The sequence below is a fragment of the Anneissia japonica genome, unplaced genomic scaffold (assembly GCF_011630105.1).
Source record: "Anneissia japonica isolate Jap-2015-1 unplaced genomic scaffold, ASM1163010v1 scaffold997_len2565447_cov190, whole genome shotgun sequence".
In the NCBI taxonomy this organism is placed as follows: domain Eukaryota; kingdom Metazoa; phylum Echinodermata; class Crinoidea; order Comatulida; family Comatulidae; genus Anneissia; species Anneissia japonica.
The window spans coordinates 1,410,879-1,437,223 of NW_022696369.1; the positions used below are offsets into that span (position 1 = coordinate 1,410,879).

The following is a 26,345-nucleotide window of genomic DNA, read 5'->3' on the forward strand; positions in this document are numbered from 1 at the left end:
GCACTCTAGAGGTGCTATAATCATAAATGTTCTTACCTCAGCCCCAACCATAGTGGGGCTGAGGTGGTATAGATCCTCCATCTGTGAAATAGACCCCCTCTATTTCAAATTTATGGATTCGTCACTGATATTACATCATTAATTATTTCGTCGTTAAAACATAATGACAAAAATAATTAAAAAACGAGCACATCTAAAACCCACGATTGGCGACCGAAACTCAAAAAGGCCCCCTAGTCTCTGAAAGTCATAGGTCTCCTCCGGCTCCAGCGTTACGCCGTTGTAAAAGAGCGAGTCTGAGAGGGGCTGGGGAAGGATTGGTGATGAGGTTTTGTCCCCTTGGCTAGACCAATTCGAGGGAGATCACTAATTAGAGGTGGGCACTGTACTAAAAATTCAAGAATAAAACTGTTATTGGAATTTTCTTTTAGATACCTGGTTGGTTGTGCACCTGTTTGATAACATCCAAATTACGGCGAAATCACGCTTGTATGTGAACTACTTGTAGACACGTCGTCTCCAAAAAATTTCGAATATATTGAATTCCAGAATGGTGTTCCTTATAGTTTGGAAAATGTACAAAGGTAAGAAATTGTGTGCACTATGCCGTACTGTAGCTGTACAATGTATGAATATAGGCGCTATGGTGTTGATTTAATGTAGCATCCATTGTTGGTTGTTGTGGAAGTCTACATGGTTTTTCAGACAAGAGACCGTGCTCTAAAATCAGTTTGTAAAGAGTCCTTTTTGTATTTTAAAGCTTCTTTCTTAGCTAAGTAACATACCGTATAGTTTTGGTCGCAGGTACATTTTTGTGCAACCCACACTCAACAATGTAACTCTAAGTATTCTTAAAAATAGGTGAAATCCTTTAAGATAATTTAATAAAGTGTAATATTATTTTATAGTCAGTAGCGGCGCTATGGGGGCGGGGGGCACGGGGAATTTTCCCTCAGAAACTCTTCTTGTTTCTCACCCCCCCCCCCCCCCCCCCCCCCCCCGAGAAAGAAAAACCACAATTCGGCTCACATATAGGAACATAAGATAATCGTACTAAATGGACCAACAGCAATATGAGAGTCAGCTAAAACCCCTGACGCGGTGAAGGCAAGATTTGGTATTGTAGACTGGGCGTTGAAGGGGTTCTGATAAAGTATTGGTTAAATGTAAAGATTTAATATTCCCATTTAATCTTTATTTAAAAAAATAAAGTAACAAATTTTATATTCAGGACCTTTCCGACGCATTATTAAACTTAACGTTTAATTTACATGTACACTGTATATATATTTCTCACATGTTAAATCTCTTTCATTTCAGTGTCTCGGGTCAAATCTACCGATCCATCAAGAAGAAGCGCGAGGATGTACGATCAACGATTGTCGCCGAAACACAATGTAGGGCCTACTACCAATAGCCGGATTTAATTGGTCTTCTGTAAAGATTCACGTGCCAATATTTATTAGATTTTATACCACTGGATCATCAGCCTAATAATTTCATAATTATTTTTTCGGAATTTAATTTTTAGCAAATTATGTTTTCTTGTACAACGAATAAGTATACATCGAACCCATAGTACATGGCTAAATATGATTATGTCTAAGCTTTATATATACATATTCTTTAGATTTTATCTCTATTATACGATGAAACTACAATATTTGTGTTTGATTTATATTATGTTAATATAGGCCTAGTTCTAATGTAACATTTCCGAGTATGTGAAAATCAATAAAAAATAAAATTAAAATAATCATTTTGTACTTCCTTTATCGTAATTGCATTACATGTAATAGTATATGTTTCCTATCAATCATTATATAATCGAATTAAATATATTAGAATTAATTTAATTCGAATCAAATATACCATTCACTATTATAGGCTACTACCATCTTATAGACACAATTATTTAAAATATCCACATGTTACAAAAAATTGCGATTTTCAGAGCAAGGTACCGTCGGATTTTACAAAACAGGAAATGACGTCGGTTGCTAGGCTACATCGCATGCATATTCAGTAACACCTGTGCTCATTAGACTAACAATAAAAACTTTTAGCTCAGTTTTGACAAAATCTACCAAAAAGATTTTATTGTTAGTCTAATTAGAACAGGTGTTACTGAATATTCATGATTATGCATGAGCTTGTTGCCTAGCAACTACGTCATTTCCGGTTTTATGTTGCATTGTTGAGGGCGTCCCCGAAAGGATTTCATTGCTATAGACAAAGTAGCTACAGTATTGATGAAGCATCGATTTATTTTTTCCCTATTAGATTTATTAAAGTAAACACAGACATTGAATAAGATGAGAAACAATTCATAATTCCATTTGATCTTTATTTCAAAGTATTTGAAATCAAGTTGGTATATTTGTCAACACATAAATAATTGCATATACATGTACATTTGGAAAAGTCAATAGGCCTGGTTTTAGTCCTAAAATGTTATATTTTATTAGGTTTTTATTACATATGCCTATATTCTTTGTAACAATATTTTTTTCTCTATTATTAAGATAAACATTACTAGTAGTAATACAATAATTTATATATTAATAAACGTATGCAGCATAAATTATAAATATTTATCACATTATTTTTGATAATTTTTAACAAATAAATTTCACATATTTTAATTAATTTCATATCCACAATTTTGCAGGAAGCTTGATATGAGTGATAACAATTTCGTCTATCTATAAATAGTTGGTAAGTTTTGTTGCCCTTTCACGATCAAGTCTGGACATCCTTTCCTGATATGTGGATTCGGATTTTTTGTCTACCTTACTGGAAGAGAAAAATATTGAGAAAAGTTTTAGAAGCAAAAAGAATTAAAACGCGAAGTATCAACAATTAATAAATCAAATTAGTGAGCACACTGGCCCACTGAGCATTCAGTTGTCGCATTGTACGGACGATGCTGCTGACACAACAGAATGGTACTTCACATTTTTTTTTTATCATATCAGCATTATATTACATATCAATTATTATTTTTTTAGTACCATAATACCAAAAATGAGTTTGAATGAATACATTTGTATAGGGTAGGCCTACTAAATTGCAATAGCATGAAAAATGTGTTAGCATTTGATTGTCATGGGTAAATGAAATGTATGGTAAATAAGTATGGTGTACGATTCGACAGAAATGAATATAGGCCTTGATTCATAAATATATTTAAACATTTGAGATACACTTAATACCAGTATAGCTATATCTTCATACACAACAATTTTCATGATATACGGTAATATTTACAAATATACTGTCTGTCAAGAGCTAAAAAACCATATTTGAATTTAGCAAGTTATTACCTTACAATTATAAATTTGAATTATCCTGTCAATTAACAGACAGACTTAAATAATACCTTTGTTATAATTATATATACATAGACCTTAAAGTGGCTGAGAGTCAATTAAAGATTTTTGTAGAATCAGAGAACAGGGGAGGCGCCAGGATTTGCCCGACGGGGGGGGGGGGCGATGTCCCGACGAAGGGTCAGATTTCTCCGACGAAATTAAAGTGGGCGTGATGGAACTTCGATTAAAAGGTTTCAAAAGTAGTCCAGGGGGCGAAGCCCCAAAAATTTTGACAATTTAGGGGTTTCAAAGGCTAATCGATTTTAGAGTATTAATAAGTAGGAAATACATTTTTTTTTAAAATTCTCCCGACGAATTGTGCCCCTGTCAGATAAAAGAAGAAAAACTGCCAAAAAACTGGGCTCAGGAGCCTCATGCAGTCAGAGTAAAATAACTTAAATCCTTGGTCCATTAGAAATATTTAACGGCTTTGGTTCGCTTTGACCACAATATTAAGGATTGGCTATCAAAATAACATTAGTGGGATCGGTGAATTATTATTTTCAGTGCGACGCCCTCGTCGTGGAGACGATGGGTGGGGGAGCAATGGGTGGGGAATGGGGGTCGTCATGCTTGAGTGTACAGTAATTGCAATTTAATAATATATGTAATTGTAATTGCACACCCACCCACTCCACTGTCGCCACCTCTGAATAAAAAACTTGTTTGATAATGTTTTAATGAAAACCATCTCTTCCCACTGTCAATAGCTTTAAAAAAACAGCTACTGTACATTGTAAGCCAGTTTCTCAGGCCTTTGTTCCACACTCCCTGGTTTTAGCGAATCACTGGAATGTATGTTGTTGTATGACAGCATGCAGCCATGTCAGTGCATACCTCTGTCGTGGTAAAATAACTAACAAAGTTAGTCAAAATAATAAACATAATATGATGACAGAATTTCATTTAGCTATTCAATTAACGATGCAAAACGTTCAATACTCTGTACTCACATTTTGTTATTACTCTATTGTAAAGTCTTCGTGAGCTCTCCACTCCATACATGCAGTATTGTTTACATTTAAAACGCCACCTAGAGAGGTATATAAACAAGACATTGTTTTATTAATGTTAATTCTTTTTTTCTAAATATTAAAGTAGAATGTTATTCTCTTATTTTCAGTAACGTTTCACCATTAACCTAGTGGTTTCATCAGACTGACATTAACAGTTTATCTCCATTCCAAATGAAATGTTCAAAAAATACATTATTTTTATTGTTAAGCGTCTTTATGATAATGTCGGTTGATTAAGAATCAATTCTCAGGCCACTGCTTTTTTACTCTGTATAAACGATAGTACCAAATTAATATGTGGCATCGAAAGTTAGTAGTACGTACCAGGCCCTGAGGCAAGGGGTAGGGTTACAGACGCGCACCCCCTCCCAAAATTTCAAAAGGTCCATTTTTTTTCACCCTATTTCAAAAAATTGCTTCAAATTATTGCTAAATGCTATGGTGTGTATTTCATCTAACCATTTTTGATAACTGTGGTATGACATTTGCTGGAATGTTCAGCCCCGGTGATTATACTATTGTATAACAATATTATCTATAGGCCTACAGATGTAAAGGACATAAAACGGTGTAATGGTACTTCTTCAGTTCCCTAAAAACACAAATTAATGAAAATTTAAAAAGAATATTCATGAATGGGTTTGAGAAATAAATCATAATATAATTCACTAAAAATGCTACTTTGCCGAAGCATCTAGGTCCCTGTCCTGGATCGACCCTCAAAGTCCACTTTTTGAAAGTAAAAATCACTAAAAATCGTTCCTGATTAACGTGAAATGCACTTTTGCCAGCTCTTCTAACCGTTGTTTTTTAATTACCGTGGTACGAAATTTGTTGGAAATTATCAGCTACACTAGTGATTGCAGATTGATCCACTATGAACAATTTTGTCTGTAGGACTTCAGAGTAAAGGACATAAAAACGTTATTTCTTCAGGTCCCTACAACACCCAAAACAAATGAAAATTTACAGAGTATAGGCCTATTCACAAATATGGGTTTCACAAATCCTATAAGGCTTTCAAAATGCAACTTCGTCAGAGCGTCCAGGGGTTTCTCCCCCAAAACCTCACTCGACCTCCAAATTACAAGTCTTTTTTTTTTTTTAGAACCTCTTAATTCAGTAAAAACTAGCTGTAATATACATATTGCATATTATTTGCCAGCTCTTCAAGCCGTTGATTTTTAATAACTGGCGGTACGAAATTTGTTGGAAACTATTAGCTCCAGTGACAGGAGATGGATCCATTATGAACAATTAAATGTTATCTGTACAGATGTAAAGGGCATAAAAAGTTAAAGATTTAGGTCCCTAACAACACCTAAATGATTAAAAATTTAAATAGAATAGAAATCCATTTACAAGGCGCTCAAAATTCCAATCTGTCGGAGCTTTCGGGGACTTCGCCCCACCCCGGTGGGATCCCATAGGGGCCCAGCATAAGTTCCGTTTCGCTCTCAAAAAACGCCCCTCCACATCGAAAATCCTGCCTACGGGCCTATATATATGTAAAACAAGGACGGTTGGGAGAGGCAAACTTACAAATTAAAAAGTAAGGTCTTGAAGAGGTCGTATAGTTTAGGCCTATAACGCCAAAAAATAAGTTTATGATAGCCACACATTTTGACCGCTGTGGTGTGTTATAGGGAGAGCAAACCATTACTGTCTGATAACTTAAAAAAAGTCGATGATACGTGGTACAGTAAAACATTAATTATTACCACTACATAGTTTAAAAATGTGAAGTATATAATATTAAATTCTGTATAGTAAACAGGGATAAAACTTTATCATTTATATTTGTTAGATTTAGGACATTTGGCAGCTTTTGTAATTCTAATGCAATGCATACTCCGCTATTTGATCGTACCAGGGTAGAGTGAATTTTTGTACCCAACTCTTGGAATTTACAATACAGTATTGTTTTTCTTTTTCAATTTCGTTCAGGACAGCAAATACAATACAATAATAATGAGAAACAAAACAAGCAAAAAAGAAGCAAACCATTTGATATCAAACGAAATTTATTATAAATGAATTTTTTAATATGAACAATTGGAATAAACTTGCAACATTTTGTATAAAACTCTATAAAAACATTAAATTGATGTATTAACAATTATTGTAATATAAAAAACGATCGCTACAATTTACATTTATTTATAGTAATAATAAAATTCAATGTCGAAAGCATGTAATCGGAGTTAAAAACTGCTATTTTCCTAGTATGTTGATATATTATATAAGGTTTACATCTAAATGTAGGCCTAATGCACATTCACGAATTATAATACACAAATAAACAAAAATATGGCACATAAAAATTACATTGCACATCATTCAGAAGAAAATCTGTCGATAAGGTTAAAATTACAGTACAGTAATAGGAGTAAGGTAGTAGAAGGCTAAATTTTGTGTTGGTACATTTTTTGGTATCATGCTTACATAAATCGTACGTATTTTGGAAACCATTAAATCTACACCAATAAATTTGATACTTTTTGAAAGCTAAATTAACATACTGCTGTGTTTCTCATACCAATACTAGATAGTCATTATCATTTGAACTTTAACATAAACTGCACTATTATTTTTTTTTTATCAAATCATGATGTGCATGGCTACAAATTTGGTACCAAATGAAAGCCAACAATTGTATTTTAATGTTTTATGATATCTGTCTCTTATACACATCTAGATGTGNNNNTATATATATATATATATATAATAGCAATAGCATTTAGTAAATGAATAAATAAAATATTTCATATTGATTTTTGCTCTGATATTTACTTCCAAATCGAAAGTGATACAATTTCAAATTAATATATTAAGCTTTTGCAATAATCCAACATTTATATGAATATACACAGTAATATACAAACAAATTAAAATTGGCCTATGAAATAAATTCAATGCAATATCATATATCACTATGTTATGTGATACTGTAGATTAATTAAAAAGAGAGATGCCAAGGGGATTTTATGAGTCCTCTCAGGGAAATTTTGCCATATATTTTAAACTGTAGTACCTTTCCGCTGGCCTATTTGTCGTAGTACTTCATCCACTAGGTCAGCCGGCCTTTTAAACAACTCTTTGTTGTCTAACACAACTTCTTTTATAATGCTGTCAATCTTCAGTATCATTTTGTTAGATTTTTTTAGCACAACTTTACTAATACTTTGTTGGTTCCTCCACAAACGCCACTTTCTCGCAACTAATGATTTCCGAAATCGCACTTTATCTAAAGTCTCTTTAATGCAAAATGTTGTTTGGATTCTACGAATGGCTTTTGACTTAACTCCACTTTCTACAAAATATTCAAGAGCTAGTCTTAACTTCTTTGCTGAGTACATCCTAATGATGATTGTCACAAAGACTAGAAGGATGCAAAGTCTGGTCATTATGACATAAATTATGAAAAAGTAGGGTAATGTCATATCATCTGGTGTTCCTTCTCGAAGGCCTCCCAGAAGGACTCTAAACAGAAGTTGAAGACCCTGCACCCAAGATGAGAATGGCTGAAGAACACTACCATACAAGATTCTACCAAGGAACACAAACAAGGCCATCGTCATGATATAGATCGGCTGTGCTAGAAGAACTTTCTTTAGAACTGCCTTTAATGTGGCTGTAAGATATTCAAGATGAGGAATCCAGCTGATTGAATCTAGAAACATCAGAATGGTGACCATCAACAATGCTGTTGCTAATACATTAGATTGTTGCTGTTGCTGAGCAAGTTCCTGAAGCTCTCCAACACTAGCCTCTCTAAGTGAAATAGTTTTTAATGCCCCAATGTACATGTAAGACATAAAAGTTGCTGTCAATGAAAGACATATGAACACAAGATTTCCAAGGTTACTGAGCTTCTGATAGAATGCTCTGCCTTGTTTGTTCATTGACCTTAAATTTGAAACCAGCAATGCTAGTGTCAGTATTGCTAAAGCCATCACAATATACTGATCTATATCAGAAGGTGCATATCTAAGGACAGCATAGTTTGCTGATGACTCACCATAGCCACCAGGTGAGATCTCCATTACTAGTGTCACAATGCAGATTGAACTTGTGTATAGATTTATTACAGCAAATTCAACAAAGACTGCTCTGGTAAACTGATCAATCCATTTCCTCTGCTGGAGATAGTCAATTATTTCTAATACTCTGTCAGAAGAAGGTCCAAGCTCTGCTATGTAACCGGCATTAGAATAAGAAGCATATTTGCCACGGTAGGCTATTCCTCCAGATGATTCTTCTGGAGAAATGTAGTCATATCCAGGTAATTGGGATCCACTGGTTAAATCCTGAGACCAAGAGACAAAATGTTCTTTTTGATCTTCTGTTGTGGATGAAAATGGAACAGCACAAAGTTCTTTAATTAACATTGTCATATTCATGTTCCTGCAAGAATCTGAAAAGAAAATAATTTTGGTTATAATTTCATATCACATAGGCCTAAGAGCATATATATAACAGATTTGTATAAGCACTCAAACATATAAGACAAAAATGCATATTAAAATGTGAATTTAACAATGTTCCCTACCCAATAGATCAATAGCTTTCACTTACCAGAACGTGTTCTTTGAACTCTAAATTGTCTGAATCGAGGAAAACCTAGAAACATAAGATGATCATAAAAGGGCGATCTGTCTATCACCAAAGAAGCTGCCGGATGAAAAGTTTGCTTTGACCACTGAAAGAAATCTTCTCCCTTGCTTACCTGAAAAAAACAATGAGAAGTCTAGCCTATATACGGTTAAATGAGGTTATAAAAAAAAAGAAAAAAAGAAAAACGAAACAAAAGATTCTATGTGGCTGCTTAAGTACCTCCTACTACTCCAAATTTGCTTCATAATCTCCTCAGCACCCCAAATCTGCTTCAAAATTTCATGGAACCAAAAATTGGCTTTATAAGATCTCTCACCATGCAAGTTTGCTTCTGAAACCCCTTTGCACATCTATTTTCCTTCAGAAGCCACTCAAAACCCCATTGTCTTATTGAGTATCCCAATTTGTTTAATCTGTTTGAATACTAATAAATCTTTCATGCTATATCAAGTTGTATTACATAAATAAACTATTAAAAGTTATCACATAATAAACAATCAAAACCATGCTGTCATTACATTTGCATTTTTACTACAGGATTAGATGAAATTAAATGAACCTTACCTTATAAAATGACACAGAGTTGGTCTCATAATTAGACACAAACATGTCTTCTGTTGCTTTCTTCATATAATAAGCTGGTGGATCATTGAAAACAAAAACCAATAGTAGCACCAGAGCCGTAAATAATCCTCTTCCTGATATTTTCACAATTATCCATAATGTCCTCATGTTTTTTGTAATTGGTTTTTGCTCATAATTCATGGAACCATAGATCTTGGATTTTGCAGCTTTATTCTTGAATCTATGGAATCTTAGGAAAGCTTTCAAGTCTTTTCTTTTCTGCAAAGGTTCAAAAATGTATCTGGTGTTTGACATTGAAAACCTCTTCCAAAATAAAGATTTAAAAAAAGCATTTAATGCCCATTGGATTGGTACCTTCATCAAACTTATGATTAATGCTGATATTAACGCAACCACCATATTCATCACCACTATCTCTGGATAAGCCAAGCCAAAGTAGATGGAGAAGAATCCAAAGCCAGCAACTATGCAAAGAGCAAGTATCCAAAGACAAATGGTAACCCACCATGGTAAATATCTCTTTTCTCTGCTTCTGCAGATTTTCTCTAGTAAGATAGTTACACACGATGGCTTATCAGTCTGCATTTGTTTCTGTTCAAGTTCAGCATGCATCCTTTGCTTTTGCTTCCACAAGTTCTTTTGGATCATTTCTTTACCTTTGCATTTTCTTTGAAATCCTTTGGTTCCTTTACCTCCAGATTTCTTTTTCCTGCTTCCAGATCTACCATCTCTGCTACTGTTCTTTGATGTTTTTGATATAGTCACTTGCTTCTTTTTATCTGTATTCTTTGCATTATTATTATAATTGTAAGTCTTTGCAAACTCTCTATGACCCAATTCATTCACAGGTCCTGTGTATATACGTCCAGAATTTTCTAGTGTGAACTGGTGAAATCGTCTAGCAAAGTCACTTATTTCTTTCTTTATTGTGCACCGAGAATGATCCTCACACTCAGTAACTACACCACTATCCAACTCTTCTTTAACAGTTTCTGAATCTGCTGACATCCCATCAGTATCTGAATTATCATTACAGCTCTTCCTAATACATATCAGTTCCTCAACTCGTTCACGTTCAATAAAGCAATTTTTGTCTTGCAAATCTTTTGTTTTTTTAAACATTTTAACATCTCTAGTTAATGTGCAGAGAATAGCATGCATCTGCTTTTCTGGGTGGTTTGCAGTTTGTAGGAAAGAAGAGCACTGACCCTCTTTCAAACACTGATTATTATCACCACCAAACATATACATTAGCTCTGGTGCTTCTTGTGGATTAGCATTCTGATTTAAATTCTTTAACATGTTGCTTTCAGAGGAAGCATCAGTTGAGGTTGATGTAAATGATGAGCTGCTTTCACTGTCTTTCTGAGACGGATGCTTTTTAGCACCATGGTGCCGCATCTGGGACCACCGACGAGAAACACTGCCTTTAACTGCAGGTTGGGCATCCCGCTTCTTAATCTTAGTTTCAGAATTTACTCGCATGGCTGTTAAAGAATGTTGAGAAACCTCTAACTCTGGGAAGCTGGTGAAAACACTAGAACGAACACTATCCACATCAAATGAAACATTTTCTTCCAGTGCTACATCTTCTAAAGACAACTGTCGCTGCGGCTTTTGACGACTCTCTTCTAATTTAGTCTCTTCTTCATCAGAAGTATATGTAGCTAAACGAGGTTTGATTGAACTGAAGAAATAAATGAACATCAACCTTACAGGAAGGGAAATTAAACCTGCTTGCAAACCATACATTACTGATGATGCAGAAAAATTAAATGGGATGTCAACTTCTATTTTCCAGCCAAGATAATTATGAAAAATAATACAACAGGAAATGATCATCATCACACTAACCAACCAGGAAACAGTTATCTCTGTTAAGGTCAAACTGCTTCCAATTGTTCTCCAGTATGACCAGAAACCATGATGAATTTCATCAGTATCAAACAAATGTAGCTTCCCAGAGAGTTCTTTGTTACTGGTTGCCTTAAATGTCTGAGGGTGACAATTCTTTGACATCCAGCAATTACAAAAGAAGAAATATCGTACACCAGTCCAACAATCCATAATACAAGCATGGCTCAGGTGCCTACAGAAATACAATAAAACACTTTTCAGAACATACTGTAATATAAAATTTTTTAAAGTAAAAAATGTAATAATAAATAATATCAGTGGCGGATCCAGGAATTCAAAATAGAGCGGGCCTGGGGAGGTACAGTACTTTCACAGATGGAGGTTCTATACCACCTCAGTCCCACCATAGTTGGGGCCGAGGAAAAAAAATTTGTGATTATGGCACCTCTAAATGGTCAGAAATTGCACCCTCAGACTTAAAACTTGAATATAATTTTTCTTTTTATCTCCATTTAAAACAAAATTTTGAACAATATGGGGGGGGGGGCCTGCACCCCCTGAATCCATCACTGATACTGATGATTACAATATAATATCACTGACTAATTGATAATTAATATTTCTGTTAATCTAATAAAAAATTTATTAACTTCAACTATGTTTGAATGACCAAAAATATATACAACCCTAGTGCCTTGCAATTTTTCAATACTGTAGTTCCTTTTTCAATTTGTTGAGATAAGTAATATTTTTGTGATCTAGATTCTCTAAGGTTACCAAAGCTTACCATGAGGGTGTGTATCCATGGCCATCTAGATAAATGGTCAGAGAGGTGATGTTATTTAGAGGCTTCGGAGTTGACATGAAATATGCATCAATGCTTCCTTGCTTGAATGATAAGTTGTCAGGATTTGATAGATGGTAGAGGCCAGAGCTAAGAGCAGAACCGTCTGACAGCATGGCATATATCTAGATATTAAAAATAACCATACCAATATTGTTTAACATGCACATTAACCTTCATGCAGATGGGAAGCAATGGCTTAAACATCTTTATTGCTATCAGTATTAGCAAATACAAAACTACAATTTATAATAATAATAATAATAGTTCAATTTTGACCAAATACATTTTGCTAACAGCCTCAAAATGCCTAATGCTTTTTAAAGATATACAAATGAATGAAGTACAATAATACAAAAAGGTGACAAAGGTTTATCAGCAATGAGTGCTGTATAATGTGGACAGTGTAATGTTTAATAAACCAAAAACTACTAGTCTTTTTCAAAGATGGTGCATATTACAAACTTGCATTTCACCACTCCAGTTGAAATACAAGAAAGCAGCATTGAAACTGAAACAGAGTGAAAGGATCTTCATGGTCAGTGGTTACTGTAGTAAGGTGGAAGAGAGCAGTGGTGTATGTACGTCCCCCCAAATACTGCCCTGCCCCCTAGTCACCCTCCCTCAAATTAAAATGTTTGAAGCAATAAAATCATGCTCAAGTTGTTAAAGATCACATCAAATCACCTTATTTTGCAAGCTAGTTCCCCCTCACCTAATCATCTAGCCCCTCCCACACTTCACCTTCACACCCAACCCCTCTCATTTCAAGACTCCTGGATACACCACTGGAAGTGAGTGGAAGCAAATTGAACCTCAATGGGCCACATTCCATCGTAATTAGTGACACTGATAGCAAATGGATTCATGACAAGATGTCTTCTCACCTCTGAGGTTGTGCCAGCATCAATCTCATTACCAGTGAATATTGTCAGCAGGTAATTGTAGGGACCAGTTTGAAGATCACCAAACATCTAAAATGTAAGCATTTCGATAGGGTTTGAGAACAAAGCAATATTTTATCCAATATTCATTCACAATAGATATTACACATTACCATGAGAAAAAACATGTCCTGATGTAAGTAAACCAGCTTAAGCTCATAGCTCAGTTGGTGGATCAGCCAAACAGGAATAGGACTCTTAGGAATCTGGGTCTTATGAATCATGCTGAGGACAATACTTTTTCTCGCAAATTTTTAAAAACCTTTATATACAATTGGGAGTTTCTAATCTATGCCAAAGTAGACGTTTAAACTCATTCATCAGAACAAACTGCCTACCTTTTCATCTATCTGTCTATCAAGTCTAAAAGCCAGTAACAGTAAGAATAGGAAAATACAGAGAATGCCTCCCAATATATAGTACATTAGCTGACTCTCCTCAAGGGTAACAATGATGACTGTCTCTTCGATATGATATATTTGCTTCTTCCCCGCCACAAAGAAACTGCCACCAAATGCTGTCAAGTGATTACAGAGGCAGTGTGTAAAAGACGGCATTGTCAAAGTTCCAACCTATAGAGAATTTTCAATATTAATCTTTCATTCATATTCATATAAATAATTTCAAAAAGTTTCATTTCAAAACAATAAAAAATTATCATATATATATTCTAAAGAAACTACAAAAAAATATTGTCTAATATTGTCATATACAATATGTATAATATGAAAGATTTTTAAGGATTCAATACATTTATTGCTATTGGTAATCGTGGTACAGTATATCTATGTACAAATAGTTACTTAATTATTTACTAATCATGTTTCGAAACAGCTACACAATTTATAGGAATGTCAGTTAAATTAAGTTAAACATTTATAATCAAGAGATGCAGAAACAGCTTTTGGTAGCATTGGTCACAGGTTATGAGCACAGGTAAACATAAACCAGCCGTACCTCACAACCATGAGGGAACCACTGCTCATACTTCTCTGACCAGAAAAGGCACCGAGCGTTATAAATCTTGATATCGAAGTCCACTTGCTGACGAGGGTCATCTGCATAGCTATCATTGCCATGGCCAGACAAGACTGTGAACTTGTCTTTGGGCAGTGGCTTTGGTCTTACAGCTAGGTAATAGCTACCAAATGAATAAAGGACATTCTCAGCTATGAACCATGTGAAAGGGTTGGTAGTGATGTTGGCTGTATCATTGTAGATCGATTCATAGAGGCTGTGTGATGGCAGAGGCATCTCAATCTTTAAATCGTAAAGTCTAGTGGTTGGACGGAAACCAAATCTATAAGTAAATGAATTAAAGAAATCAGAATTGAATAAAACAAATTATATTTTAAAATATCTTCAATTTTTTGTCAATTTGATTGGAATTGATTGCTTTACTAACAAATTTAGTGGAATTATGTATGAGGTTAAAATATTAATAGTAAGTTTATCATGTTGAAATAAAGGTAATGTGATGTATAAATATTTTTCATAAAATTAAAATGCATTGTGTAATGAAACGTTAAAGTGAGTACTTAAAATTAATAGAATTGCAATTTTTAATGAATTAATAATAATAATTATATACATGTTGAGAATTTTCTATCACTATCAGACTCTCATATTCATAAAATTAAAATTTCATATTTTCATAAAATTAAAATGCATTGTGTAATGAAACGTTAATGTGAGTACTTAAAATTAAACTTTATAGAATTCCAATTTTTAATGAAAATAATAATATCCTCTTGTAGTCATAGCTGGAAAATGATATACAGGCAAATTCACTGTAGTTCTTCTATGTCAGATTATATGGCACATTATTATAATTCTATGGTTCAAGCATAGTTTTGTTTGGTCCTCTAAAGGCACTTCACTACATCTTAGTATGATAAATTTTCAAGAGCTTACCGGAGATAGGCTGTGAACTGTGTTCTTGGATCAGTGGGCACAATATCAATATGAATGGAGCTGTACATTTCTGATATGTTGAAATTGACGAACAGCAACTCATCTGGTGCAGTACTCAATGTGTCGAACTCCAACGTGCTTGCATCACCTCTTGGTAACAGCATCTCAAGCCTGGAGTTCAGGTCTGATACGGCCAATGTTTCACCTACACCAACAACACCACAAAATATTATTTATTAAATAAAATTCTTATAAAAAGGCAAGTGATTTACTGCTTACTAGATGGAAATGACAAATTACCTTCAAGATTTCTCATTGTTAATGATGCAACTGATGTCCTCACTTCATATCCACTAGCATGCCATGTATAAGGGTTATCAGGCATGCTCATCACCTAAAAATAATAAAAAAAGAATTCATTAAGACTTACAAACAATACAATGAAGGGACTTCAGCTGTAGCTTGGTGGGTGGGATGTTTGCCTTCTAATTCTAGGGTGTTCAGTTTCAAATACTCTAAAAAATCTCATACTATAAGACATGCTTGCCTCTCAATTGTATCGGTTCCAGGCACAAAGTTTGCTTTGGCTTCTCAACCTTATTATCATCATTATCAATATCACTATCATTACTTTTTCCATACTTTCAATGCTGATATCACGGTTCAATTTTTGCAAATTTCACAATTAATGTCACTACATAATCTAATTTACTGGATGAGCCATGTTCTTCAAAACTAATTAATTAAAAAACCTTATTAATTAATTATTTAATTATGGTTATTTTCACCTGAACCATGATTTCGTCTCCAAATTGTGAGTGTAGCTCAGTGAGCATGCCTTTAGGTATTTTGAACCAACTACCATCAGGGCTCAAGTAAAATCTTAGGCCTAGGGAATTCAAGTCCTCCCTCTTGAGCAACAGTGAAAGTTGATCTGTCTGCAGCAATAATGCCTCTTTTCCTGGAACTTTATGTCTCAGGATGAGATTGGAAACACTGTCAACAAAGGCTAACATTTTCTTGGTTACATTTCGGCTCTGAAAAAAAAAACCAGTTATGTCTTTGCCTTAGCATGTTGTTGTCAAAAAATTAAAAAATTTTTATAAAGTGTAATTAATGCCTAATAGTAGAATCTTACCTTATCCAGCAGTTCAGGAACTGGCATACTTTTTTGATCAGCTGCAGCTTTGACATCATCTGACAACAGTGCTGAAGAATAGAAAAAAACCCAATATTTTGTTGGAGACTGATTTTATTGTACTACTTATTTATTTTAGCTAGAACTACTTTTTTTCTTAGAGCACATGTTCCATTATTCTGTAAGTACTGCTTACTAGCAGAGTAATTTACATAGATCGTCTCTGTTCTACGGCCTAGCGTGCGACTTGTTGAATGTAAGACAGTTGAAAGAGGCAAGGCGTATGTGTTGAGACAATCTGTGTAGAGACAGAGTTTGATTCTATGCAGTAGCTTTCAAAGAATAATCTTTGTTGCAGTTATCTGGTATGTAATAACATCTGTAATTTGTATAATATTGTAATACAAATATACTAAGTTTTATCAGAGTGTAGTTTAGTCATTATATTAGTGTATTTTAATGAAGTATTTGATGCTAGCAGGATGTTAACATCGACGCTCTATACAGTACTGCGTAGGCTGTACAGATTGACCGCTAGAGATTATGCACTGATTTTGGCTAAATAGTTTACGATGATTATTACCATGAATGCTTAGTAAAATGTCAACTTACTTTACTGATAATTGTTGTTATAATGTTTTATGATAATGTGTCTAAGATAGAACAAATGTAATTAATGTGGGTTTCTAATATGATAAAACATGCTAACAATTGTTTATTGCCAGCCTTGCGCCTGGTTCCAGATACAGTTGTAGATAAGTTTTTCCACATGTTCGACTGGCATTTTAATATTGGTTGTCGCTAACTCTTGTGCTATTTGAGGGTTAATGATGAGATGCAACATCCGTAATGTTAATGTTATGATTATACTATGAGAACTGATGAATGATTTCATGTATTTACCGAGTTAAACAGAGGATTTTCAATTGAAATTTGTACACTGAGAGATTAATGTATAACAGAGTTATTGTAATTTATTATGTTCGTACCCATGAGAAGATATAATTTGACGTTACATTAGATGTGCAGTAATGTGAGATTTATAATTTACAATAAGAGACTATGATTTAACCTCTAACAATTGATAATAGCCTTTACCTTGTATTGTAAGATTTTAATGTAATCTTTGAAATGGGAGTTAAATTATCTAATGCTAAACAATATCAACTTGTGTATTTGAGGCCTTACCGCTCGCTACATCCTGTGTTTTGACTTGAAGAGATAACTTTGATACACATTACTTATTTTATTTTCTCTATTGTTTCAGGGTTTTTTCTTATGGTATATTGTGCCTTATAATGATCTGGTATTGCAGTTGTTTTAATAAACATTACACAACATATTCAAGTCTTGGTTCATTCTTTCGACTTACCAACCCACAACAATTCAAACAGTTTTACATCCAGACATCCAATGGTTTCACTTAAATGTCTTAAGTGTAGCACAATAGTAGAAGTATAGTAGTTTTTGTAGTAGTAGTAATACCAGTGGCTTTGGTGGTGGTATAAGGTATTGGCAGCAGCAGTAACAGTGTTGTTAATTGAGTTTTTTTATATCTATGTATAAATATACAGTAGTACACTGTTGGCTTAAGATGCAAATTTAAAACAAACAATTTCTTTTTTTTTACCTTGCATGACACCAAGCATGGCAGAATTATTTTTAGACATAACATCATCATCTGCAGCAATATCAGCATCAGCCAAATATTTATTCCAGGCTTCAGGATCAGTGCTAAGATGGTCGTAGTATTCAGTACTCTGATAACTGGCTGCTTTCAGTAGGTTGGATGCACCTGTAACAAAAAACCCACTAGTAACAAATGGATATTTAGCTGATAGAATGCATATTTGTTTACACTCAGACGCTAAACTTAAGGTTGTTGTGTAGAACATTTATAGTCAGTAAACTATACTCTTTGATAAAAAATACCATTAACAATCATTATAGTAAACAATAGAAACACAATGCCTTATAGGAATAGAGATTTTTTAAAGAAAAATATAAATATTTGTTACCAGCAAAGAAGTTGGTTGATATCGCTTGAACATTCTCTTCATATAATTGATCATTCAAGTTCGTCTGCAATAAGCTCAGCATATCTGAATACTTTTTAGAAACTTTAATCTACAATCAACAATCAATCAAGATTTATAAGGGATAATTTACAGTGTAGTATATGTTATAAAACACTGCATCATTGTGAATACAAGGTGAAATTTTTAAAAATTCATAAGTGTCTGTATATATATGTGTAAAAAAGTAAAGTAAAAGAATGTAAAATGGTACTTGTAATTTTACGTCTCAACACAGTCTGAGACAGAAGACTCAGAGTGAAAACATAAAGCCAATAAAATACTTGTGCTACAAAGACGTCCACAATTAAGGTAAACAAAAATGTTATTAGTTTCTTTCAGATAGAGCTCAGAATCACTGATTATAATGAGGCTAGCAAAGGCTGCAGCCATGTGAATTGAAGTGGTCAGGCTGCGAGCGAAGTGAGCACTGAAGCTGGGGGCCCCCTTGGTCTGGGTTCAGGGGAAAGCCCCTGGAAAAAATTGATATTTTTACATTGTATAGACAAAAAAGTGGTCAGGTTGAAACCTGACCAACTGTACCGGTGGCTACGGGCCTGAGTAGGTCAACTTATTCCATACAAGGAAGTACTAGAGTGTTATTACTTGTGTTATTCCATACAAGAAATTTTTGTACTAGAGTGTTACCTGTGTATCATAGTTCAACTCCTCTGGCTCATTCATTATCTGCGTCAACACTGACGACATTTGTTGCAATGTTTCAATGGTCTGCAGCACAACATTTTCAACATCATCCACAAGTTTTGATCGTAACTACAACATATAAATGTATTTACAAGTAGATAATAATTACAAATTGCATTAGATACGTACAGCGGTTGCTCTGATGTTCACTGTCTTCTCCCATTATCACAGGTTCAATCCTATACAATGGGTTAAAATATTGCAGCAGAAATGGGGCCTAAAATTATCATAAATGGTTAAAAACATGCAACTGTTTTATAGGACGGCATGCTGCTAAACCGTTTATTTGCAAAAATAATATTAATCAAAATGTTTTGATAAAGGCAGGCAGTACTGGATCCTTTACAGATATATGTCCAGATTCCACCAATAAACAATCATTAAATATAAGATATATAATAAATGATAAATCCAAAATACCTTTTGGTTTAATTGTTTGCCCCAAGTATCACCTTCCTGCTTGGAAACTTGGTTTAACATGACAGCGAGGTCACCAATGTACTTCACAGATGCCTGTGTATCTCCCTTTGCTATTAGCTCATCTAACAGAGTGTTGGATTGGTTGGAAGTTAAAGCTAATAATTTGGACTCTACCACTTCAGATGTAGAAGCTGTTACCTGAAAGCACAAGAAAAAAAAAACATTGTGAAAGCATGCAGCAAGGATGTACTAAAATTGTAATTGGGTTTCAAATATAAAAGTTTAAAGTCGAAGCACCAGGCTGGTAATATTGCTTGAGATATTTTATCAACATTTTGGAGTATAAATGGGGACCTAGTTGGAAATAATGATGTTCACTGAATTACAGGCATGGTTAAGAATCCAAGTTGAGATCATGTATCTAATGACTTTATAATATAAAATCATTTTCACTATCCTTATTATTGTCATTATAATTGATGTTGTCACCATTGCTGTTGTTAATTGCTACACTACTATAGAACTACAGTTCCCCAACACTGATGCAAGTCAAAAATCAATGAGGTACTTTAAACATGAACCCTATTTACCTCGACTTGTAATGCCTCTTCAACAATAGCTCCAACAACATCTGTCACCTTAACCAGAATCTGCACAATATTGTCATCTCCTTCACCTGCAGGAAGGTTAAAAAGTGGGGTGCTGCCCTCTGGACTGTGGTAAATCAGGGTATACAAACTTGCTGGTACAAACTTGTTTTGTGGTCGATGGTTGTAAAGGAACTCATAGCTTAAAGGGTACTGCTGTGATGAATATCCTGGTAATGATATAATTGTTTTTAAGCATTTCTTCACATCCAAAAAGCAAGTACACTTGCACAATACAGAATGAAAATATGTGATGATATATACATTCTCATTATGAGGCTTACTAAGAAGACTAGAGTAGTTGTTTTTGGTTGTTGAAGAAATCCTGACATCGAACCCAGGACACTGAATGGAAAGCAAGCATCTGAACCACAAAGTTTTACACTCAAGAGAAACTATGTTATGCTGCAATTTACCAGATATAAACTCTTACCGTGACAGCTGATAGAAAAAGATGTCTCATATGATATTCCAGATATGGGAATGATGGAACAGCTCCCAGCCTCTGGAAGTAATCCTACAATAAACTCATAGTCAGCTTTTCCTACCATATGGGAATGATCCCGATTAACGCTAAGATAAACCAATAATGTTTCCCCAGCCTGTTTAAGCAAAGTGGTGGATGGAATAACAAAGTACTTGCTATTGGGACCTGAAAAGAAATAAGTGAGGTGCTGGTCAGTATTTAGTTCATTCGATCACCATGGTCATTACCCATTTACATATGTTTTACATATTTAATAGCTGCTTATGAGAAAATGCACTCAAAACCATTTAACCACTGATACTCCTGGGTAGAATTTTTTTATTTATATATGAAAACATATTTGTGAATAAAATTAAATGTAAATAAAATTGAATGTATTTTTTTTGAGTAAGTAAACTAAGCAAACATAGTGTAGTCACAGAGAATGTATTTATTTTTCCAGAAAATCTCATACAACACCACAGTTTTTCTCTTTTCTTTTTTGTGGCAATGGCCACGGCTATTCAAAATCAGATACTGATACTCCTGGGTAGAATTTTTTTATTTATATATGAAAACATGTTTGTGAATAAAATTAAATGTAAATAAAATTGAATGTATTTTTTTTTTTTTTGAGTAAGTAAACTAAGCAAACATACTGTAGTCACAGAGAATGTATTTATTTTTCCAGAAAATCTCATACAACACCACAGTTTTTCTCTTTTCTTTTTTGTGGCAATGGCCACGGCTATTCAAAATCAGGCATGTGCAATGCAGTTACTCAGCCACAAATTCTTTTGAATTATCTTCCTTTAACTTTTTAGGCCTCAAATTTGAAAGATCAAAATTTAACCACAAGGTGGTTAAGTCACTACTGTCCATAGGCAAGACATAGTTACCTGGTAGGTTGTGAATATTTTATTGTATTTCAATGTTTGTTGTGTAATTTTAAGCTTGTAAAATACCTTTATACTGTATTTAAAATAAATCTGAATACAGCTGAATGCAGTACTTACCTGTGATGCTTCCATTAAAGGCACCTGATAGTGGCATCTGCCAATCATAATGGATATTTCCAGTGTTGTTGCCACAGTTTTGACATACAGCTCTTATCACTAGACGATGAGACGGACTTACTTTGTACTTGCAGTTCTCAATGCATCTACAGTAGAAAATACAAATGCAGTATTATAAAAAATTAAATATAATAAAGATAAGTAAATAATATAAATACTAATCAACAGAACATAAAAATGATATTTCAATTAAAAAAGCAAAATATTTATAGATGAATATTAATTAATAACAATTTAAATAAAACATTAATATGAACAGAACTCACATAATGTTCATGATAGGAAAATAGCCATCAATGAGGGTAACCTCCTGCTCAAATAATGTACTCTTTCTTCCCTCTTTACTAACATTGATTGAGAACTGTCTCTTATACACATCTCTACGGGCCTGAGTAGGTCAACTTATTCCATACAAGGAAGTACTAGAGTGTTATTACTTGTGTTATTCCATACAAGAAATTTTTGTACTAGAGTGTTACCTGTGTATCATAGTTCAACTCCTCTGGCTCATTCATTATCTGCGTCAACACTGACGACATTTGTTGCAATGTTCAGACTTTACCTTGAAAACATAACAGAAGTGACCATCCCCACATCGTTTTTGAGCAAGATTGCTGAGAGGAGCAGACAATTTTTCGAGAGGCAATTTCCACACAAGTAAATTGCTTTATCAGTTTATCCATAAGTATTCAAAAATGTTATGAAATGTACAAAATTGTGGTAGGGAACTGTCTATTATACAGAAATGAGCTAAATCAATTGTTAACCATTCAAAGACTAAATTTCAAATCCTCCTACCTGATTTCCCATCTTGAAGTCGACAGGACCAGGTTATGTTGAGATCTGGATCTGGATGGAGGTTGATTCCTGAGCCTTCTGCAATTGCATCATTGCCTCTGGAAGAATTGACTGCATCAGGATCAAAAGACAAAGATGCATTTAACAGCAAGCTCTCATTCCTGATGTGGGTAACATAATGTCCTCCAGATAGGTGGGCAACAAGTTGCGAAGGAACCACCTGTAAGTATGTATGATTGGAGTTGCTGATCTGAGCCTCATTGTTCATAGTAACAGTAAGCTGTATGACAAAGCAGCCATAATCTAAACCTCCTCTTGGAATGACAAGCTGGGCTTGGTCAAGCAAGACATCTTTAGACAGCTGATTGTAATTGTTTGAGGCGTCAAGAGGCAGTGGTTCTCCATTGAAGAACTCAAGGACATGTACAGACCATCTGATTGTGGCAGAGATAGTTTCCTGGCAAAAGATGCCGATGTCTGATGACAGGATAAAGTTGAAGCTCTTTTTAATGGTCAGAGGGTCGCTAAAGTTTTTGCTTCCACCCAGTATAATCACTCTTGGCAGCTGACATGGTTCTTTTGTGATTGGTAAATATGTCATAGCAGATGCTGATGAAGCAAAATTGAATCCAACCACATCAACCCTGTAGTTACCAGAGGAGTTGAAAGTAAGTTCAAAAGTTGACACAGAGTGTGTGAAGGGATCAAAAGGGAGGAATATATTATTATCCATGATATTTAGAGCTTCTTGAATAGAATCATGGTTTGACACTGGTGTCTCCAGGTAATAAGTCATGTTAATCTTACCAGGTACATCAAGAATATATGTGACGGATGTACCAACTTGCACAACAAAAACAATGACGGTGATTGGTTGATGCTTGGATGTAGGACCACTATGAGCCAAGTATAAGCCAATCACTTTCTTCTGCATAAATATTTGTGTACTGCATTCCACTGATCCAAATATATTTCTAGAGAAGAGTCTTACAGTGTAGCCTCTAGCTGCAGGGTATTCATGTGGAGTAAACAAATCATTTGTAAAAAGGACAACATCATCACCAAATCGCCATCCAAACCTAAGTCCTGTACCTTGAGTATGGTTAGCGGAAAACACAACTGCATGTTCTATGGAGAAATAATTGTTTGCAGGACCTCCTCCTTGTATCCGGTCTTCACCATCCAAGTAAAATGTATTTATGCTGCAGCCAACAATTGGTTCTTGTATTTGCACAGTAAGAGTTATGGCCTGTTCACTAGCCAAATTATATACAAGGCCAGTAACGGTGTAAACTCCTGGTATGTAGCTATGCTTTATGGATAATATAGTCTGCTTGGTGCTCTCAGTTGCTAACGTTTCATCAATTTGACACTGAGATTCAAAGTGTGGAATTGTGGCATCTGAGCAATCAATTGACGTCTGACGAAGAATCGCAATCTGAGGAATATCATCCAGAGTAGTTGCATAAGACTCGGATTCATCACCAAAATCAACTGTGAGGGTTGCATTAGTGGGTATAGTTTTAAAATATGTGTTCCATTGAATGTCTATGATAACAGTCCCATTAGGGTATTCAACTTTAGCGTCATTAGTACTGATGCTAAATCCATGGATTTTGTTCTGGACCGCAATAAGCACTGGGGTGCTGGTGAATGCATTGAAACGGTTCCAGGCAATGACATACATGGCATACAACCCAACTTGTGAGTAGAAATGAGAACGAGAATCACTTAATCTAGATGATGTTTCATTCAAATACGTTTCAACGACATAATTTGTCCCGAAGTGCCATTCAAATGTCACATTTGTCCCAGTGTCTAAGGAAACATAACATGTGACAATTGTACCCACCGCCACATAAGGCTTGTCAGCCCAAAACTTCAGACCTGTCACCTCATTTTGCACATATATTTTTTTGGTGAGAAACAATTTTTGAGTGACTAAGTTTTCAGCAGTGATGACAATTTCAACCCATCCTGACTGGTTGACATATGCTGCTGGTATAACTCCAAAGCCATTTCCTGAATCATTATCAACGTATGCTTGAAAAACAAACCCTTCATACAAAATAGTTGCGACTACATCTGTACCAGTCTCAATGGTGAAATTAACCAAAAAGTCCATTCCATATTCTGTCATGGGGGTGATGTTAAACATAAGACCTGTGATTGGCAGTTGCACATGTATATGTTTGTAGGCTTGTACTGGCGGGTACACATAGGTACTACAATTGAGTAGTACATCGTATTCATCTACCTCTTCATATGTATGGATAACTGCTGTATAATACATTGTCCGATCAATAATGTAAGTTGAGCCATCACCAAAATCCCATGTGCAGTTGAACATATTTCCTGCGGTCTTCTCCAAATAGAAGAATGTTGGATTACCAAATATGGTAGCATTTTCAGAATGGATTGATAGATCCTGGATCATTTGCGGAATAGGAGGGAGTAAAACCAAGTAGGTCTCGTTAGCAGAGACGACATCAGCGCTCAGGTGGTTAGCTGCTGCAACAGTAACTAGATGCGGACCAAGTTCAATAAACATGTGCTTACAGAAGTGTTTTGTGGTTTTAATTGGTGCGGAACCATCGTGGTAGTCACAGGTGTACTCAACGTTAGTACCCTGCTCAATGACAATCTTGATGAAAGCAGACTGGTCTGTGTGTACAGTGCTGTTTCCCTGGATGTAAGCTGTTAGGCCCTCTATCGGGTACTCCATGTGAGCCAGAGTGCTGATGAGGAGGCTATTTAGCATGTTAGCAGCTTTTACTGTTACATTGTAGGATCCTGGTACTTGGTATTGATAAAACATGCTATACATGTTACCTACGTCAGCCTGTTGTATGATTTCTGTCACACCATCACCTTAATTTCAAAAGACAAGAACATATATTTTGTAGTTTTGCTATCAGAAATGGTCAATAATAATTTATTCTGAATTTGAAATATTTTATAGAAATTGCTGAAAATTATATTTAATTGTTTGTTTTCTGAAATGTGTAACCATGGCTTCACTTAGGTGTTTATTGGTCTGTCTCTGGCAGTCAACAACAGTGTGGTGAGTTATGTCATGACAAATCATGGTTTAACAAACATAATAAAAAAAACAAAAACAATAACAAATATTTATACTGTTGTGTATAATACTTGTTTGACAAATTTTCTGTTTGTGCATATGCATTATTATGCATATTATAATGTTTGATGTTGCTTTGATGAGACATTAATAAAAAAATAACTACTCAGACATACTAATAGAAGTTCAATGCACAGATAGTGTATCGTTAAATATTTACAGTTCTCACCTAGATCAATTGTGTATTCCACATCAGTTCCATAGTCAATGCTCCAAGAAATGACAGTGGCGTTGCCTGGAGTAACTGGCATGACATCATGAAGGAACATTAATCCTACTACATGCTCCTGGATGTATAACTCTTGACTGATGGTCAACTTACTCACAAGGTTTGTTGCCATAAGTACAACATCATATTTCCCTATTAACAAAAACTTTCATTAATTATATATATTAAATTTAATGGGGTAATCCATCTTGCAAATTATATATAGCTTAAATCCAATTTTCTATTTGATGAGGCAGGTCGGTAGCCTAAACTTTTTCCCAACTATTAGATTTTCGGTAATGTCAAGGAGAAAGACAAAAATTAAGAAGCATCCCAAAAGGAGACAAAGATATACAATGCTTGCATGTGTGGTGCTAAAAGGATCAAAGGGAGATAGGAAAAGCGCATGACCGCGAGACCGGCTATTGGAGGCAACATGAATATCCAAGAGGCACTTTGGGCGAAAAAATTTAAAAAAAATAAACTGTTGCGCTATATAGTGTACAGATAACATTTGGT

The 26,345-nt window shown here is 34.7% G+C and overlaps 1 protein-coding gene across 1 annotated transcript in view; it reads right to left on the reverse strand.

Annotated features, from left to right (window-relative positions):
- Positions 1-7,372: 7,372 nt before the first annotated feature.
- Positions 7,373-26,345, reverse strand: part of LOC117102052 — a 29,490-nt gene continuing 10,517 nt past the window's right edge. The window contains exons 10-31 of the mRNA XM_033242267.1: positions 25,788-25,979; positions 22,477-25,347; positions 22,158-22,207; positions 21,945-22,066; positions 21,619-21,764; positions 20,570-20,788; positions 20,080-20,306; positions 19,490-19,687; positions 19,013-19,138; positions 18,308-18,416; positions 17,920-18,084; positions 16,290-16,360; positions 15,940-16,188; positions 15,452-15,545; positions 15,152-15,356; positions 14,195-14,537; positions 13,576-13,809; positions 13,181-13,267; positions 12,237-12,418; positions 9,572-11,681; positions 8,969-9,119; positions 7,373-8,807 (exon numbers count right to left, since the gene is read on the reverse strand). Of these exons, the coding sequence (XP_033098158.1) occupies positions 7,411-8,807; positions 8,969-9,119; positions 9,572-11,681; positions 12,237-12,418; positions 13,181-13,267; positions 13,576-13,809; positions 14,195-14,537; positions 15,152-15,356; positions 15,452-15,545; positions 15,940-16,188; positions 16,290-16,360; positions 17,920-18,084; positions 18,308-18,416; positions 19,013-19,138; positions 19,490-19,687; positions 20,080-20,306; positions 20,570-20,788; positions 21,619-21,764; positions 21,945-22,066; positions 22,158-22,207; positions 22,477-25,347; positions 25,788-25,979 (9,548 nt within the window). The 3' untranslated portion in view covers positions 7,373-7,410. The remainder of the gene's footprint in view (positions 8,808-8,968; positions 9,120-9,571; positions 11,682-12,236; positions 12,419-13,180; positions 13,268-13,575; positions 13,810-14,194; positions 14,538-15,151; positions 15,357-15,451; positions 15,546-15,939; positions 16,189-16,289; positions 16,361-17,919; positions 18,085-18,307; positions 18,417-19,012; positions 19,139-19,489; positions 19,688-20,079; positions 20,307-20,569; positions 20,789-21,618; positions 21,765-21,944; positions 22,067-22,157; positions 22,208-22,476; positions 25,348-25,787; positions 25,980-26,345) is intronic.